The following is a 20,279-nucleotide window of genomic DNA, read 5'->3' as shown; positions in this document are numbered from 1 at the left end:
CCATATCTCCAGTACTACTTGACCCAAGCTCTCCATACTTGACACAAATATACATCTTGATGAGCCAGAGTGTCGCATACCAAAATCATGCCCCTTACTCCCGTATTTGTGGAGTTATTCCCCTTTGATGATTTTACTTGTCCAGACCATAACTCCAATACTACTCGACCCAGGCTCTCCATACTTGACACAAATATACATCTTGATGAGCCGGAGTGTCGCATACCAAAATCATGCCCCTTACCCCCGTATTTGTGGAGTTATTCCCCTTTGATGATTTTACTTGTCCAGACCATAACTCCAATACTACTCAACCCAGGCTCTCCATACTTGACACAAATATACATCTTGATGAGCCGGAGTGTCGCATACCAAAATCATGCCCCTTACCCCTGTATTTGCAGGGTTATTCCCCTTTGATGATTTTGTAATTGCTCAACATTCACTTAATAATGGTATTAGGAAGCTGATTCTTTGCAAAGAGGTTCTTTTAATGTATATATTCTGTATATAAACATGTGAACAAATTTTTGTGTTGTGTCTAAACCAAGGTTTCCCATATTTGCAACATATATACATCTCGTCATTTAAAGTTGCCCTTTGGTTTCAACTACACACCATTATGTGTATCAATATCTCCTTCCAACTTCCCAACAATGATATTTCTTTTTAAAGCATATTACAACCTGTGAAACTACCCACTTCCAAGTGTCAAATATTGTGGCGGGCGTATGTTGTGGCCCTCCAACGGGCCCTTGTTGTATAATATTGTACTTATCTCCATTCACATTTAGCATGATATAGACACAACTGCTGCCTGACCGCTCAAAAACCATAGATAAGAAAATACCTGTATGTATCAATGCGTGAGAGAATCTGTATACAATATACCTTGTGTGATATCAATGATAACCATAACATATGACAATACAAGTGCATTTGTCAGGACGTTTTTGATAGTGCTAATTACTAGTAAGTGTATTTCATCACAACATTTTTGATAGTGCTAATAAAAAATAAGTGCATTCATCACGACGTTTTTGATAGTGCTAAGTACCAGTAAGTGCGTTCTTCAGGACAGTTTTGATAGAGTTAATTACAAGTAGTTAGTGCATTTGTCAGGACATTTACTATATTCTTGGTACTTAATTACCTACATTTAAATGTTAGTGGTGCTATTTTCTTTGAAGAACATAAAAGAAATATTTTCAAAAGATAAATTCTTTGAAAAGTTCCTGTTACAATGAAGATATACAATTTCTATTTATAAAACATGCACATACCTACATTCGTATATAAATTGGTACATTACACATTTTTAGAAAACTTTGTATCAAATAATTTTACATTTGTATATCTAACAGTGGAAACATGAATGTTCAAATATAGTCAACTCTTTTTTTGAAATATATAATTCATATTTAATATAATTTGATTATATTTATACACTGGAAATTTGTTTACATGTATTCTATAAAATGTAACAATCTTTCAATACCTGATATAATAAGTTTACATGGTGATACATTAATGTATCTTTATTCATAAAGATGGAAACTTTTATATTTTGACCTTGCTTTGTTACGTATTTTACATGGACACAAGATATTATGTAACCGCTTGTTTAAGATTTTCAAATACATGTACATCAAGACATATATATCTCAGTATTATGGTAACAGCTTGATTTGACAGACATTAATTGTACTACAATCAAAAATAAGGCCTATCGTTATGACTGCTGAACTTTCGAAATGCTTCAAATATGTACGTCAAGACCTATATATGTCTCAGTATTGATCTAATATTTACACTATATGAGTTATATATACAGACTTAAGCTAATGTGCTACATGTAGCTATATTTTACACTAAACCTTGTTTATTGAATCTGAAAACTGTTATTAATGTGTAAGTTTCACTCTTGTGATGCTAAAACACTGTGAAATGTGGAATAAAATTCAAGTCTTCCAGAATTGAAAGTAATTGTTTTTTCTTTGGATCACATATTCCACAGGGCATTAAAAAATTAAGCCAACAATTAAAATTTTCAAATTCTTCTCGATAACCCAGAGGCCTAGAGACTTGAAATTGTGCATATAGCGTGCTTTGGTGAGGGGCTATAAAGATTGTTCAAATGAATGACCTTGACCTCAATTCAAGATCACAGGGGTCATATAAGCTGAAATTTTAAAAAAATTCTTCTCTTTAAGGAAGAGGCCCAGAGACCTGATATTGGGCCTATAGCATGCTGGGGTAAAGGGCTTCACACTAACCAAGAGGCCCAGAGACCTGATATTGGGTCTATAGCATGCTGGGGTAAAGGGCTTCACACTAAACAAGAGGTCCAGAGACTTGTTATTGCACCTCTAACATACAAGGGTGAAGGGCTAACAAGATTGTTCAAATGAATTACCTTGACCTTCATTCAAGGTCCCATGGGTCAAATATGCTAAAATATTTAAACAAAATCGCTAAGCAAAAGCCCAGGGACCTGATTTTGGGCCTTTAGCATGCTGGGGCATTGACCTCAAATTCAAATCACAGGAATCAAATCTGCCGAAATATATAGAGACTTAAAAATTGGGTGACCGTTAAGGGCCATGGACCTCTTGTTTTAGGGGCCTACAGTCATTGTTGTCTGTTTGAAAAATGTTGCAATGAAGGGCTCTACTTTCCAAGTTACATTGGTGCAAATGGCTTCATAGGTTTGTTTAAATGAATGACCTTGATGGAATTTTAATGTCACAGATGTCAATTTGCTTACATCTTAAATCATTTGTTCTGGAGTATTAATATTCCAGGGTTTGTAATGTTTGACATGTACCAATTACTGAAAAGAAAGGATATTCAATCTGGGGTTGAAGTTTTCATCCAAACCTATTGGGCCGCCTCTCAGTCAGACAATTGATGTATAATTATTTGCTTTGGACAAAAAAAAGGATAACATTTCACTTTATTTCTTCTTAAGTTCTATAAATGCCAGAAATGTATTATAAAGGGTATTGTCTGGGGGTGACTTGGTAGGTTTAAAATTTGTCTAGAAGTCTGTGTTCCATAGTTCCATAAAGATGGAAATAGAAAAATACACTATACACTAGTTTGTATAGGAAATGAACCTTGCTGTCATTCTTCTACGTGTACTTTCATTCACAAAAGGGGATACATAATTTGTGAATTACATGTACATGCTTTTGTCAGTTTATATTATGGTAACAGGCCCATACCTGTTTTAGAGCTTAAATGTTCAATGAATGCAACAGGTTTTTTTTGTTTTTGTTTTTGTTTTTTTTAGATTTCTGAATAAAAACTTGCAGGTGAATGGTATTGGTTGGGATGTCTGTGATTATTGTCCAATTAAAGTTGTTTAAGCAAAGTATCTGGAGTCTTCCCTTTGGCCCCTGGCGAGGGGACAAATTCACTTTTAGAGATTATTTTCAATAGGAAATGAAAATGTTGCCAATATCCCCAGACGGCAGTCAAGTTTGTTAAAACAAATTTTACCCTGGTCCATTTTCAAGATCACTAATTCAATAAGTTAAAATCTTAGAATGACTAAATACACAATTCACACAGGATCCTTATAGATCAGTATCATACTGAAATGAAGATCATGAATTAAGGCCAGCCATTAAAAAAAATCCGATAAAATCATGTCATTGGACCTTTTGTGGTTAGTGTGTGAATTTTGAATGCTTTTTACCAAATTTTGATGTTGTAACCCTTCATTAGTTAGTGACTTTATACACTCTAATGGATTCTTATAGATCCACATTTTAATGTGAATGTGGACCTATTGTTATAGATGCAATATGCAGCTGATAACACAGGCCTTGGAAATCTTTGTCAAGGCTCATCTGAAAACAACATAAACCTACCATGTCCGTCCTTAGTTCACAAACAAACAACTCTGGTTAAACCCGGATAAAAGTCTCTTGAATAAAAGTTCCTGAAATATTTTTAAATACCATATTTTATTAGACCTATATAAAACCACCATGTAATGGGCACGATTGAAATCCAATTAACATACGATATCACTAAAATAATTAGGGAAATCACTTAAATGGATTGTTTATGTAAGTACTGAAACGATTAAGCGATATCAATATAATAATGGATTGTGATATCATTATGATAATTTATTGTGATATCATTATAATAATGGATTGTGATATCATTATGATAATTTATTGTGATATCATTATGATAATTTATTGTGATATCTTTATAACAACGGATTGTGACATCATTATACTAATGGATTGTGACATCATTATACTAATGGATTGTGACATCTTTATACTTACGGATTGTGGTATCATTATACTAATGGATTGTGACATCATTATACTAATGGATTGTGACATCATTATACTAATGGATTGTGACATCATTATGATAATTTATTGTGATATCATTATAATAACAGATGGTGACATCATTATGATAATGGATTGCGATATCATTATAATAATGGATTGTGATGTCATTATAACAACTGATTTTGATATCATTATAATAATGGATTGTGATGTCATTATAACAACTGATTTTGATATCATTATAATAATGGATTGTGATATCATTATAACAACTGATTTTGATATCATTATAATGATGGATTGTGATATCATTATAACAACTGATTTTGATATATGATTTTAATAATGGATTGTGATGTCTCTTTTAACAATAATTTTGATATTTTCTTTAAGACGTAAACATTGGTACCTTTTGGAACTTTGTATTTTCGCGCCACTTTTTACTTCAGCGCTTCAAGATACGAAAATAATAGTTTCGGAAATCGTCTAGCTCTGCATACAGAATCCAACATGGTAGGTTGCTAAAGCTTGCTATCTCATGCTGAATATATTTTAAGTTTTCGGCACCAGATATGGTGATACTGTATCTGTGTAGCTATATTTTTCAAACTCTTTGGAATGTTTTATCATTTCTCAACCAGAATTATATATATTGCCAGTACTTTTTCCGCTTTACATGATAGCCATGTTGAGCTAATTCAAACCGGCTTTGTCATTCTTAAATTTCTGATGAATGTTTTCTCGAAAATTACGTTTCATTTACTAAATTAGACTGCATGAAGTATCGTCATCTCATTGTATGCATGATTTTAGACGAGGGGGGTGGACGAAGGGAACATATAGTAAGATTCTTAATTGTAAAACGTGATCATGATGAGAAAGTGGTTGGTAGCTACATATATGTAAGGTAGGTGTTATGTCACACCCGATTTTATTGTTTTTGCATCAAATTCTTAGCGACACCAAACGGTGTCGGATAATTCCACGTTTTCATATAGTAGTGCGCTCTGGCCCTACACCAGACATGGTGACAGGGCCAGAGAAAACTCGGGCTAGTAGCTATATAGCTATGTGATCTTGCTAGATATCTTGTATTTAGCATCAAAATATTAGTTAAAAGATAAAAGGTGTTTTATCCGTCATAGGACGAATAATAAACTCCTGATAAGTGATGCTAAAGGCACAGGGCATCCAGTAGACCCTTGAGAATATGTTGTTGACTGCCATATTCATATATCTCGCCCTTAGGATTGAAGGAACATATATGTCTATTTGACTGTTTGACCCTTCAGATTTCCGAGAAATAGTGATTTGACTTCTGAAATGGCTAAAAAAATCAAGGGTTAACTTGCAGTTGATGCCCTGGGTCCTGGAGGATGATTGATACTAATTACAAGGAGGTGATCGATGGAGGAAACTTAAAATAGGTCGAAATGTCAAACTCTGGAAGGGAGGTGTATATAGCCCAACAGTTTTAATTATTTTTTGTTGTTCCCTTGGAATAACTTAACAAGAAAGCAATAAATATTATTCATTTAAATATCCCATTATAATTAAAGCATAAGGTAACAAATTAATCATTAATTGTTGGCTTTCTTTTCAGTCTCGAAGGTATGATTCAAGAACAACAATCTTTTCTCCGGAAGGTGAGTTAAGTTGCCAAGAATGATTTTATGTACAAAGAATTCTAGATATATATCATAAAACTGAAATGTTCTGGTCAGTGCAAGTTTCATGTCATTGGCCTCAACACCAGAACATATACCAGACAAAAGACATTTTAGTAACTGTCAAAATACATGTACTGAAAAATGGCTAAAGGGGCTAGTAGAATTCTAATCTGGGCTAGTGGAAAAACTAGGCTGTAGCTAATAGCCTCTGGGTTAGTGGAAAATTTTCAGAATTGTAGTGTACACCCCTGAATCCTAATATAAGCTAATTAATAGAAATGTATGAAATATGACTGAAAGGCTGAAAGCATTCCATAAATTATTTCACAAATACTTCATATATCATGGCTCATTACTATAATTCATGAATAAAGGGGTTTTTTTTGCTTGTCACTTTGCAAAACTCTTGACAATTAACATAATGAAGTAAATATCATTTTGTGTTATAGGGAGATTGTACCAGGTGGAGTATGCAATGGAAGCCATAGGTCATGCTGGTACCTGTCTCGGGATCCAGACAAACGACTGTGTTATACTGGCAGCAGAGCGACGAAACACAAATAAACTTCTAGATGAGGTGTCTTATTCCGAAAAAATATACAAACTTCACGAGTAAGTTGGGATACTGCCTTTCAATTTATAAAATTTTACTTTAATGTTGTATGTAGAAAACAATGTCTTCGATAAATTTTAATGTTTGATTTATTTTAAAATGTATGATTCTTATCCTAAAAGTTGAATTTGTACATTTTAATGATGTGATATTTCATTATGTTGGATACTAAAGGTACAATATAGTGCCAGTCAAACATTAAATAATATAATTTTGTAATCTTTTTATATACTAAATTAAATGAATCTTAAATTGTTACATGCTAACAATGATTGTTTGTGTAAGTTTAATTTCTATTCTACTTTCAGTGATATGGCTTGCAGTGTTGCTGGAATCACATCAGATGCAAATGTGTTGACAAATGAGTTAAGATTATCCGCCCAAAGGTATATGTACACTCTTTGACTGAAAACTGTTTACAGTTACATGTATACCTACCATATTATATATTGTTTTTTTGACAAGTAGTTTTTTTTTATTTATTTACAGTATTATTATATTATAATATGTCTGTAAGGCACAGAGAGTCCACAAGCTGCTAAATAAATACTACCATAAAACCCCATGTTGATGTGTGATTTGCACATCTGTGTAAGTAAAATTGGGCATGTCATCTTCAGTTGAAAATACAGGGAAAACTTAATCCATATTAATTAACTAATCAAAATGTTATACTAAAACATTGTCCAGGAGATCTTTGAGAAAACCTTTTAATTCCGACATTGGCACATTTACTCCTAATGTAATTAATTAGTAATCAGTTACTTTGGTTAATTACCTTAAATTGATTACTTAACATATACTAGGTATAAGCTTGTAACTAAGTACAGTTACATATAGTAATTGCGATTAGAATCAATTATTTTTCAATTACATGTACATGATTTTTATCTTTCAAATTTAACATGATCTTGTAAACAGATAGCATATAACATTGGGTTTATTACAAACATTTATTATTTCTCAAAAATTATTGGCAATTATCAGATTAAATCTGTTGCACAGAACAAGGATAAGTTATTGTAATACGTGCTATGTACCTGATAATATTGATGCATTACAATTTATCATCAACTTTTGAAAAGCTTGTCATTAAGCCTACATCTATTGGGCCTGCAAAACTTTCCTGCAATACTAAGTAATTGTTATGCTGGGGCTCCTTCCATCCTATCATTTTTTTATTAATTTACAAATGTATTGTATGATCCAAACAGGTGTGAACTTAACACTACGGAGGCCTGACACAAACTGAATACAACCCATTTTACAAGCACATGTAGTGTTCATTAAAAAGTTCTATGTTATATCAGTATTTGGTCTACCAGCTGGTTCACCTAATATGGGGGCTGCGATGGCCGAGTGGTTAAGGTGTCCTGATACTTTGTCACTAGCCCTTCATCTCTCAGACTCTGGGTTGTGAGTTCGAAACCTACTTACTGACTAGGCCGGTGTTTTTTCTCCGGGTACTACGGCTTTCCTCCACCTCCAAAATCTGGCACATCCTTAAATGTCCCTGACTGTTAATAGGACGTTAAAGAAAAACAAACCATCACCTAATATGACATTTAAGTGTGCCATGGGATCACACTTGCATGTCAGATCACCTTACTGGGTAAGGTAAACACCTGTACAGGCAGGTATACCCTAAGTGAAGACTAAGACAATGGAGACAACTCCTCATTTATAGTACTGACTACAGAATATATCATCAGGGAATTACACTCATCATTCCATCAACATCAATTTTTTTTTTATGCAGAAAAAAAAAAATATAATGTAATTGAAATCTAATCGAAATATAATTACAATTACTGGTACATGAAATTACAATGAGTTTTCACTAGTAAATTACGATTGAAATTATTGAAGAAGTATTCAATTACTATAATGGTTTACCAGGTATTACTTCAAAAATTGTAATTGATGACAATTACCCTATGCCTGCCTTCTATCCATAACTTTGTGCAGCAAACTTTCTGCCAAAAACGTTGTCCAAGGGGTTCTGAAGATTGAACTTTCAGAGAAGTGTTAAACTATTGTAAAACATTATTTGAAGTTATTCTATTAAAGGTTTATTTCTTTCTATGAATTTATTAATTTGTGTTTGTAATATTATATTATCCATTTATATTAGATGAACTTAATGACAACCTGGGTATTCTGAGGTGAATACAATATACCAATTATTTAACCTTGCTCTTTTCAGATATATGATAGCTTACCAGGAGCCTATGCCTTGTGAACAGCTGGTTAGTTCTCTGTGTGATTTGAAACAGGCCTACACACAATTCGGAGGTAGGGATCAAATGATGTACATGTACACATTAAGAATCTTTTTAACAGCTATAATATATCAGCTAGATATGAGAGTAGCATTTTTGTACTTGTACTTAGGAAGGTCAGAGAAAACAATTTGTGATACTATTTTTAGCTGGCCAAGATGAAGTTCAGGGGAGCAATTGCTATACCTCCAGAGCTGACGTCAGTGTCTGTAAACAGCTTGCTCAAAGTTATTAAAAAACCGTGATGTCAATACTAATGAGGCTACAGCTTAGGTATTTGATGCCTAGTCCTTGTGACAAGACTTTTCCATTTGTATTACATTTGTGCACCTGCTGATCTTGCCTCTGACCTTTAACCTGGCTTCTATTTAAAAACGGATTCCAAATTTCAGCTAATTCATGCACAACCTTGTTACGTACTCTATCTTCCCAAACTCCTCTTTCCCCTACAGATACTTCTCTGATAAGTTTCTTTAATAACATATTTGCATGCTTCAAACAACAGGTAAACGACCGTTTGGAGTGTCTATCCTGTACATGGGCTGGGACAAACACTATGGATTCCAGCTGTATCAGAGTGACCCTAGTGGTAACTACGGAGGCTGGAAGGCTACCTGTATCGGTAACAACAGTGCAGTGAGTATTTGATCAGGATGCACTTTTGTATGAACAGTTTAAATCATTTTGTGCTTTGAAGTTTTGAAGTACACCCACTCTAATTTCCTGTATATTGCTGTGGGCTATACAGTTAAAAAGGATTTAAAAGGAGTCTCATTTGTTTGTATAAATAAATTTTGATGGGCTATTGTTCAGGTATCAGTTTAATCTAGTAAAGAGTGATAATACTGTATACCTGGTAATTTTCGCCCACGTTTAATTTTCGTCCTTTGATGATAGGGCAAATTTAAGATGACGGCGAAAATTTCAATCTCAATTGCAGGATTTACAAGTTATAGTACATAGGCTAATTGTAGTCGGATCCAAAACTTACCCTCATACTTTTTGAAGTGTGTTTTATCCTATACAATTACAAGCAACATGTGTTATATATTTACACTAAATTTATAAAATATTTAATTGTTTTATTCCAATCTGTGCATGTGAAATAAAATCTAGATCTATATATAGGCCTAGTAAATTATCACGTGGAGTTAACTCGAGAATATGGGCTAAGACAGCATACTAGGTTTAGTATATTTGATTAAAAAAAAACTATAAATAATAAGTAACTTTTAAAAGCCAATCATTTTTTAAAATGATGCACACAAAATAGCATCAAATTCTTGTCATTGTGAAGACTGATTTTATGAGCTCATTGTCGCTTGTGGCTTCCATCGTTGACAAATGAACAAAAGAAAACACTGGTCAGTAGACTTCTAATTAGTTACGGCACGGTGAACTTACCACTCATCGTGTTTGCTTAAAATCAACCATGCATACCTGATACTATTTGAATCAATATAGGCTAAAAGTAAATCTGAACACAGGTAAACATTGTATATTTCACACCTGATTACATATCACACCTCAGCGCGATATGCAAAGAAAAGAAAATAGGGGAACTCGATAAATCCCGAGTGTTCCGAGTGCAATTGTATCGAGAATTCTGAACAGAATTTTCCGATTGTGAACGAGGAAAAGACATTTCTTAAAAGTAGTTTAGGGCGAAATTAAAACGGGGCGAATATCTTTTGTGTTGCTCAAGGGCGAAAATAACCTGGGGCGAAAAATACCAGGTATACAGTATATTAGATATAGTCATGTATAATCAATTTATGTATTTGTCTCTAGTATCCCGAGTGTCCTGATTATATATTAAACTACGTTTTGATTCTTTAAAAGATATCCAACAATTTAAACATATTAACTATTAAATGTATCAGTATGTTAATAGAGTGAGCATTTACTTATATAGCAATATCTTGGATTTTTGTGTATCAGAATGCTGTGTCCATGCTGAAACAGGAGTACAAGGAAGGAGAAATGACCATGAAAGATGGACTAATGCTTGCTGTAAAGGTGTTGAGTAAAACCCTGGACATGACCAAACTGACAGCAGAAAAAGGTAGAAATCAGAATTTTAGAGACAAGTCAGATAAATTTAATTAGAAAACAATAAATCATAAAATGTTGGTGCCATTGAAGGACATCAAAAGGTTATACCTGGTAATCGTAGGATTAAGGGTAACAGTATATCCAAAAGATGATGATTATATTTGGTGTTGCTGCAGTACATCAAAATATTATACAAATGTACATAGTGATGATTTTGTGTTGTAAGAGATGGGGGAAAAGACAGGTTATCCGCTTGACATGTTTATTTGAACTACTCTCAGAATTGATGACGTCATGTAGGACAATTGTCTATGACGTCATAGTAACGTTAAGGTATAGGACCGTAATTCTTGATATTCTCAGGGCAGCAGAAAGTTTATATGCATAGAAATAAGAATATTGTAAAATGGTTACAAAAGAATTCATGAAACAATGTCCAATTTACATATAAATTACTTTGGTGTACTTTGCGTTGACTTTTACCATAAATTAAGATTTAAATTGTTATATGATTGTATATCAATAAATCATTTTGACTGTGTCCATTGTTTGATTCGTTCACCAGCTGCTATCTTTGCTATCCTCTGAATCCTGTGTTCCTTTTCGTCATCGCTGTTTACCTCCAGTTGGTAGTTTCACAATCGGTTGATTTGTAATCCCTGATGTAGTCTTGACCTTTGCTGATCTGATACATCCATCCTTTCCTCTTATTAATTGTTTGATAATAGCTATTTTCCATCTACATGTTCCTGAGGTATCATCGTGGATTTGAATGTCTCCCTCTTTGACTGTTTGTGTATTGTGTCCATATTTCTTGGGATTTTCTTGCGTAATGATGCGACATAGTCATGCCTTCATCGCTGCAAGAATTGTTCGATCAGTTCTTGTTTCCTTGAACATCCGTCAACTAGTTGATTGTGGGAAGCATCCTCCACCTCTCCATCCTCATTAAAGTGGTTTCATTTGGGTAGGGTCGTCTTCTAAATGTTGTGTTGTAAGAGACCACGAAAAAGACTGGTTATTTGCTTGACATGTTTATTTGAACTACTCTCAGAACTGTTGACATCACATAGGATAATTGACTGTGACGTCTTAATAACATAAAGTTATAAGACCGCAATTCTTGGCAGATGATGACAATTTTAAAAGTGATGCATAATCATTTATGAAAAGTAAATGTTGGTAGTTTTAGATATATTCAAAGAAATTCACCTGGATGTACTTTTTGAATTTAAAGCAAGACTTGAGCATCTTGGTAACTTTTTAGTTAACAATCATTTATAAAAATATTTGTATTTTTAGATATGATTGAAATACGTGTATATATTTTAAAATTTTGAACTTTATCAGCATAACCCATTGTCAGAATATCAAGTTTCAGTTTGTAACATTTCCATTTCATTATTTTGTAGTTGAAATAGCAACATTAACACGAGAAAATGACAAAACAGTGATTAGAATCCTACCAGCTGAAGAAGTGACAGAACATATAAAGAAACATGAAGAGGAGGAAGCTAAGGAAGAAGCAGAGAAGAAGAAAGAGAAATAATTTGTGAATTAATAATAGATGGAGAATGACTTTGAACATGTTTTGATGTATGGGTCCATAATGTATAAATATTTTATGTGATCCGTGACTGGAGATTCCTTGGACTTGTATTAAGGATTTAGGAGAATATAATTATAGGGTTAACACTTCCTTCAGAACAAAATGGGATATATTTAACATGCTAAACTTAAATTTCCAGAAGGAAATATATTCTGAAAATAAGTAAGTGTATGTGTCAAATAGAGGGAAAATTATTTGATCCTAAATGTTCAGTGTACATTTGAACATACTGAAAGAAAGTTTGAATGGGGAAATACTTTTCTTGCAAGAATTAGATGTTGTTCAAAGCTAATATGTGCTATTATGAGAAAGTGCTAATTATGAATCTTTTCAGCATATTCATTTTGGATGTTAAACTTGAAAGACATGATTGTCTGTTTAAACAGTTTTTGATGACAATGAGTAAAGCTAACAGTGTTAAAGCTTTCCCTCACATTATATATATAGTATGTACTGTGATCACTGATGTCGTGTCATCAACCTTTATGGAAATAAAATGATTTAAACTATATTCTTTGTAAATTTTATTTGAAATCTTAATACATTGTATGTCTCCAAACAGTGTATGCTCATGATCAGTATCTTAAGACATATTCAAACTTCATCAGTAAACCATTATTATCAGAGCTACAGCTCTTTATGCATTTGATGTACAGTGCCTACTCAATATTTAAAATAATTATTGAGATATAACTTAAAATCAATATATATAAATTTATTTAGCATGAATTTGAATGACATAGTTAATATATAACAAATTACCGACAGACACCCACATGATAACTAAAATGATACAAAGATTGTTTAAAATAAACTACTTTGACCAACTTTCAGGGTCACTTGTTCTTATGATCTACAAGTACTAGAGCAAGGTTCCCTTATAGTTTGAGTTTAATGGTAATAGTATTCAAATTATCTTGACCCACTTAAAAGTCAAATGCTATTTTTTTTATTGATTTTACGTCAGCGATAGGCAAAATCTAGATTGATATCTGCCCTTATTATATAACTTGTTGCATGAAAGGCTAACATGTTGGTCAGGATAAAATATAATGTGCAAAACAATAACTTTTCCTAAATTCCTTATGGCCTAAGAAATACATGATTTGGCAAATAGCATGGATGTGAATTAAAAAATTTCGAAATTAAAGCCAAGAATGCAAAGATACATATGTACATACTACAGCCCTGACAAAGTTGTCAAATGTCTGAATATAGGTAAGTGTGAACTAAAATTCATTTTTGATATAGGTCAGCGACATACTTTGACCCATGATGGGATGGGATGTTGGGGGAACCAACAAGTATGAGATACATTCATACATTCATTCATGAAGTTCATCTCAAGAAATTGTTTACAGAGATGGACAACAGATGATGGACCAAGGACAATGGGATATTTGTCATTGAACAGCCAACCAGGCCATATGATGATGTGCTAAAAGAAAAAAAAACATTTTTTTTTTTTGCAAAAGCATGTTTTATTCATTGACAATTTCGATTAGACATGACAATCTATTATCCATGTACATTTGTATTTGCATCAAGACAAACATCCGAATGGATTGAAATTCTTTCCAAAAAAAAAGAAGATAATTTAAACATATAAACTGTACAAAAGTTACTAGATCACTACATATAACTGTCATTTAGCTCCAATAAAAAGTAAATAGACAAAGAAGCAGATACATTTATAATAAGAAATGAAAATAGCCTCCAATGCTAGTATATAAATCAAATACAGTACATTGATCATGGTTGATTTTGGAGATGGATAATGCCAATAGATTTAAGGTACATTCATGTGTAAATATGTAGATTTAAACATGCATAGATACATTCTTTACAACCATCTTTTTCTTATCAACTCCATTTTTTATATTTATTATGGGACATTTAGATGTAACCCAATACACATACTAAACTGTTCCAAATTCTAAATACATGCAATTGTCTCCATTTCATACAGTTTTCATGATTCTGATTTTAGAAAGTATAGCTACAATTGCAAAACTTGATTAGATCTTTCTTGTTTATTGCAATTATAAGGCTTTTTGAAAATTCTTGAGGCCATTATCATATCTTATCGCTTTGTATCCCTTAAGAGAAATGAATCTACTTGTACTAGGCGACTCTAAACCACTTTGCCATCTGTATGTCATGACACAGAACAAGGAAGATAATCTTTAATTTTCCTGATGTTATTCAATTTCAAATTTGTTACTTTTTACTATTAAATCCATATTTTATATATTTTTTCAAACATCAAATAACATCATTATACAATTTGGACTTTGAAAGGGTCAAAATCAATCATTAGCAATTGTATTAAAAAGAAACTTTTAGACACAAATCACCGAAATATACTGGTGAAAGGAAATTTCAAGTTTCCAACTCAGATCAGACCTGTCAATAGTTGGTAATGCTATTACCTTTTGTAATAATTATAACATACATATATTTTCTACTATACCATATTTTCACATCTTTTAATAAAAACCAATTCTGAATTCATGATTAAATTCAACCAGAACAAAATATTAAAGTATGTGGTACATATTTCAGCACATGAAATATTATACACAATGTATATATATTCCAAAACAAGCTTGCATTACCAATGTAAATTTCTTGTCTTTCTGAATATCTTGCAAACAGCAGCAGTTGCTCAATAATACAGATTTGCCTCCATGATCAAGAAATGGTTGTAACACTACTAACTAACAGGCCATCACTGACACAAATACACCTTATCTATAGAATAGATGGTGACCAATGGCACATAAAATCTATCCAAACGAGTATTAATAGTTGTCTGTATCATGAAATACATATTCAACCCAATGTTGTTTGAAACAAACAGTCACTGACTTACGTTTGAGACTACTAGTTAAAATGTTTATTTAATACCAAGAATGAACAACATCTTCACCAAATATTTCAAATTATTTATCAACATTTCATTTTGTTCCTCCTAATGATGAGAATGTGAAGAATGGAACATGTTTATCCCAGACTCTATATACCCAGGTAAATAAATTTCTCCTAGTTTGTCCTGGATTAACCAGGTTAGCTTGTTAATTCCCTCATTGTTCTGGATTAACCAGGTTAGCCTTGTTAATTCCCTCATTGTTCTGGATTAACCAGGTTAGCCTTGTTAATTCCCTCATTGTTCTGGATTAACCAGGTTAGCCTTGTTAATTTCCTCATTGTCCTGGATTAACCAAGTTATCCCAGACCAAGATAACGTATAAAATCCTCTCTTTCTGGAGTAAAAAAGTTCCCTCTTCACCATGACAAATATCTACAGATTTAAGTTTACAGTTCACCGATACGTAGATTATTATAAGTGCTTTAATTTTCACTGTTTTCTTTTCATTTTCCTCCACATGCACCACCTTCAGCAGCCTTTTTTAATTGTTTCTGACGCATAATTTCAGCATCTCTGAAATCAGATGAAAATAAAATACATTATCATCGCTTCAATGTTAATCTGCCAAGCATATTGGCAATTGATCAAGCAATGCATGTCCCCCTACTGGCCCCCCATGGCCACTAAACAAAGAAACAGTGACCTTGACCCATAAACCTTAGCTTGAAACTCTAAACTTGTCAGAGACATTGTGGTCTTTTATCATTGTGTAAATTTTCCATCAAAATCCCTCATGGAATGAAGCCGCTTGAGTGCTGACTTATATTAATTAGGTGTTCCGTACGTACCGGTACACACATTTGTATATATACATAGATATACATACAAAACAGAGGAAACCTATATAGTATTAGTGCACATGTTCAGCATATTAGGCGTAGGATGACTGTTTCACCCTTTGTCAGTACAATGTGACCAGGTGTCATCAGCTGTATATATACATATGCTTCAGTGAGGTAGCACTATAAATCAGCAAAGGTTGCGGCCTGTCACAAGGAGACTTAACACCAACATATACAACAGCCTCTAATTTTCCACTTACAATTGTTTCACTAACAGACTTTACACTTTCAATGATGTCATCATGATCAACCGTGTTTACATCATAAGCTCTTGACATGTCGTAACATTGTGAGTGGGATATCATTATTGTTGTCCTGACCTAAGGTGTGGAGCCTGTGCCTGCTTTCATAAAACAGTTAACAATGCAAGTGATGAGTGTATGATGTGTGTCATATGCTAAAGCTCTCATAATGGACCTTCTACTTTCTGAATATTGATTTCCGAACAATACTGATGAGATCTGAATACATAACATCTGGTGGAAAATAACTTGTGGGACTACAAAAAATGTTTGTAAAAATCCAACTTTTTATCAAAGGAAAATTTCATATCAAGTATATTTGTTCCTTAAGAACAAAGAAGGAAGTGGTCAGGGATAATCATTTTGTTTGTAATACTGTTAGTGTAGTTTCACCTGGTAAATGTTGGAATATGTACATGTAGAGCTATTTCTTTGTAGTTTTACAATGCAAACATGCAGGCCTTCATTAATTATACTGCTGTCCAATATATATTATTTCACTATTGTATCTTCATCAGAAATCAATCTGATAATAACCAATAATCAAATATGGATTTGCAACGATGTCCAATCACTAAAACAAATCTTAATTTAATTGTACAAATTTATATAAAGCAAATCTCAAGAAAATGTACCTCTCTTTCCTTAATTCCAGACTTGCAGCCTTATTTTTTTCATCCTTCTTAACAGGACCTTTTGGTTGTTTTTTAAGATTCTTCTCCCTGGCTTTTTCACGCTGATTTCCACCTGAATCATAATTGAAGAAATCAATATTTATTAAAGTGCATTATATTCCCTTCATATAGAGCACACTGTAGTACAAGAGTTGCTTCCCCTTAGCAGAAATCCTTTTTCCCAATCATTTAGAACCAATTTAATATTTCGCTGATTTTGCAGTATTTATGACACGACAGGCACTATGGATCAAATATCCTTGTGCCGTGCACGTGGTGTTTGAACAGATACAATGGCGTGAAATTGCACCAAAATATCTTTTTTTTTACAAGATTTTTGTCTAATTGATCTTTGAGGGGGGTGGGGGGGTATACGTATACGTAGCTAGGTCAGTTTGAGGTAGTTTGCTACAAAGTTAAACTTGCTGTCTATAAAATTGTATTTGTTTCATGTATAAAGGAGATGTATATCTGTTGTTTGTATGCAGGGAATGTGGATTTTATGTAGGAATTTGAAAAAAAAAAACACTTTTAATATTGGGGTCTACTTTCTCTTTGTGAACCTGCCATGCCCAGCAGAGTTTTTTTTTTGTAAACACGCACAATACACACAATCAGAATAAATCGGAAAATCAAAACAGCATGGCACAGTCACCAAAATCACTCTGTGCATGCCGTGAAGAGGTATATCAAAGGCTACCATCATTTTAAAGCAAGACCTCGCCCTTCTATTCAACTAGACGTGGAAGATTATCGTTTAAATGAACGAGGGCCTTTCATTTTTTGCGGGTGTCAAAGCAAAGGGATTTCCACTTCCGGTAAAGGGGAATCTCGTTCATCTGAAAGATACTAGCTTACATAAATGAGGATCGTTAGATCTAGTGCCGTGCCTCGACTGCCCCAGTTTATGAAATAAATTGTTGATTTTGCATGCATCAGTTTCCAACCATAATTTAAAACAACATATGCCCCTTACCAGAGGCAGATGCAGTGACCACTGTAAACAATTTAAGGTATACTGTGGTTTGACATAGTTTTCTTTGTTTTGAGCAAAGTTGTTTTTAATACTGCATCTTTGAAATTTGAAAATCATCCAGGGTCAAAATAATGTTTTACATGTGTAACAGGAGAGGAGAAAATGTAGCGGCCAGACCGGGGTTCGAACCCGGGACCTCCGAACACTAGCCGGATGCTCTACCAATTGAGCTACCTGGTCACCGATGATCGACCCAGTCCAGTCCTGCTACACATGTATAGAATTATGGTTTAATCACAGGTACAAATGTAGGTATACTACTTGTATCTACTAAGTATTAGCTAATTGGTTGAATACATGTAATTATAAAAAAATAGTACCTCACAATACCAAATTATGTGGGAATACAGTATTTTACTTGCTATATGCAATCATTTTTGGTTTATATTTATTTCCCGATTAGCAAAACATTTCATTTAAAACAAGTATAAATTAATTAATAAATGAATTATAACAATACTGAAATACCTATATATAGGTAATATGTATTTATTACTGTTCCATTTATACACGCTGTACAGATGCCTTAAAGATGTATGGATTTATAATTAACAGTACTGTAGTTCTATACGTATACTAGCCATACTAGTAAACGCATCGTGACGCATTTCACAACTTTCAGAAACTAATAGTAATTTTAGGACGGAAATATTTCAATCATTTCACAACTTTCAGAAACTACTAGTAATCCTTGTACTCGTTCCATTCTAGCTGCTGTTTATAAGTGTACTGTTTACGTTTTTCAAACGTTACACGAAAATCTAAAAATAATATTACAATGCCAGTGCCTACAAATGTCCAATTATCACATATTCTATTTGTTTCAATTCAACGATGACAATATTGTCAGATTATATTATGAACCACTGTTTTCCCCTTCAAACTTTGACAATGAACGATTAAATCTATTTTTATAATAGTATAAATAGCACTCAACGAAATAATCATAACATATCTATACTTACGTGTCATTTTGGTAGATGGTTTGGACAAAACCTATTTAGATTATATTACTACGAAGGAGGAAAACGTTTCAAAACAACAATGTCTTGACTAGTTTCTCTTCTCTGCCAACAAATACGTCTACAATTGCGCATGTGTAAACATTTTTAGCCAATCATTTACCGTATTACTTCTTCAACCCAGCACTCGGAACACCTCGGCCGATTCTCTACTCTACAATAGATGACCGTAGAGAAAATCGGATATACCTTTCGTGTCCGTAGTTGCGTATTTTGTACTTAACTTTATGCGGACAAACTATTCCCAGATTTAAAATGTAATATTTCAGGTCTATATATCTGAAGAACATGCAGATGTTCATACAGACAGTGAAAGTCTCTGTCAACGCTCGACTGAAAACAACAATAAAATCACTAGTTCCGTCATAATTTCATAAACGGACAAATTGTTTGGTCTAATCAGTCTAACGTTAACCGTTTAAATTGAAATCAAGCTGAACGAAAACAGCCAAGGATATAGAGGAAAGTGAAAGTGAAAGTAGACATTCTCTGAACAAGACTTAACCAGTTTATCATGTAAATAATATATTACATGTTGTATGCACTAACAAGTTAACACGTAAACAATGGTTATGACATACATGTACATATATTACAGGCCGTTGACAGGCTCTAGTGACGTCATTGGTGTAAGAACTAGCAATGAATTAAAGATAGTGTAACGGAAATGAACAGGACCATCAATTAAAGTTATTATAGAGCAGAGAATAAGTGTTAAAATTGTTTTCAAAATACAACTTTAAATTCATAGTTTGATATAACACCTAGCTTCACCCAATGATGTTCTAACTTAGACCAACTATGGAAAAACACCTTCATCTCAACAAGCCCGCTCTGGCCCGAGCCAGAAAATCAATGTGTGATTTTGATGTAGAGATATCGTTTGATTTGTCCCCGGATACTACACAGGATACTACACAGTTAATAAGGCATAACATTAATTCAAAACAGTATTTTATTCAATTCATAGACATTGC

General features: G+C 33.2%; 1 protein-coding gene and 1 long non-coding RNA gene across 2 annotated transcripts; one reads left to right on the top strand and one right to left on the bottom strand.

Annotated features, from left to right (window-relative positions):
* The first annotated feature begins 4,768 nt into the window (after positions 1-4,768).
* LOC117334120 (proteasome subunit alpha type-4-like) lies at positions 4,769-13,065 on the top strand. The gene is made up of 8 exons (XM_033893579.1): positions 4,769-4,838; positions 5,929-5,971; positions 6,445-6,607; positions 6,917-6,994; positions 8,815-8,903; positions 9,396-9,526; positions 10,832-10,955; positions 12,358-13,065. Exons 1-8 carry the CDS (start codon positions 4,836-4,838, stop codon positions 12,492-12,494), a joined length of 768 nt encoding a protein of 255 aa, XP_033749470.1. The 5' UTR covers positions 4,769-4,835; the 3' UTR covers positions 12,495-13,065.
* A 190-nt stretch (positions 13,066-13,255) lies between these two features.
* LOC117334121 lies at positions 13,256-19,413 on the bottom strand. The gene is made up of 3 exons (XR_004534038.1): positions 19,246-19,413; positions 17,206-17,317; positions 13,256-15,999 (listed from the first exon to the last, which is right to left on the bottom strand). It is a non-coding gene; the product is annotated as an uncharacterized LOC117334121 (long non-coding RNA).
* Between the last annotated feature and the right edge of the window lie 866 nt (positions 19,414-20,279).

This window comes from Pecten maximus, chromosome 9 (assembly GCF_902652985.1).
Source record: "Pecten maximus chromosome 9, xPecMax1.1, whole genome shotgun sequence".
Classification (NCBI taxonomy): Eukaryota; Metazoa; Mollusca; class Bivalvia; order Pectinida; family Pectinidae; genus Pecten; species Pecten maximus.
This window is presented reverse-complemented; position numbering and strand designations above follow the sequence as displayed.

Bases quoted from the DNA above. Each gene is read 5' to 3' on its own strand.
- LOC117334120 (XM_033893579.1), top strand. The intron at 5,972-6,444 runs GTGAGTTAAGTT...TTTGTGTTATAG, and splicing joins AACAATCTTTTCTCCGGAAG to GGAGATTGTACCAGGTGGAG. The intron at 9,527-10,831 runs GTGAGTATTTGA...TTTGTGTATCAG, and splicing joins GTATCGGTAACAACAGTGCA to AATGCTGTGTCCATGCTGAA.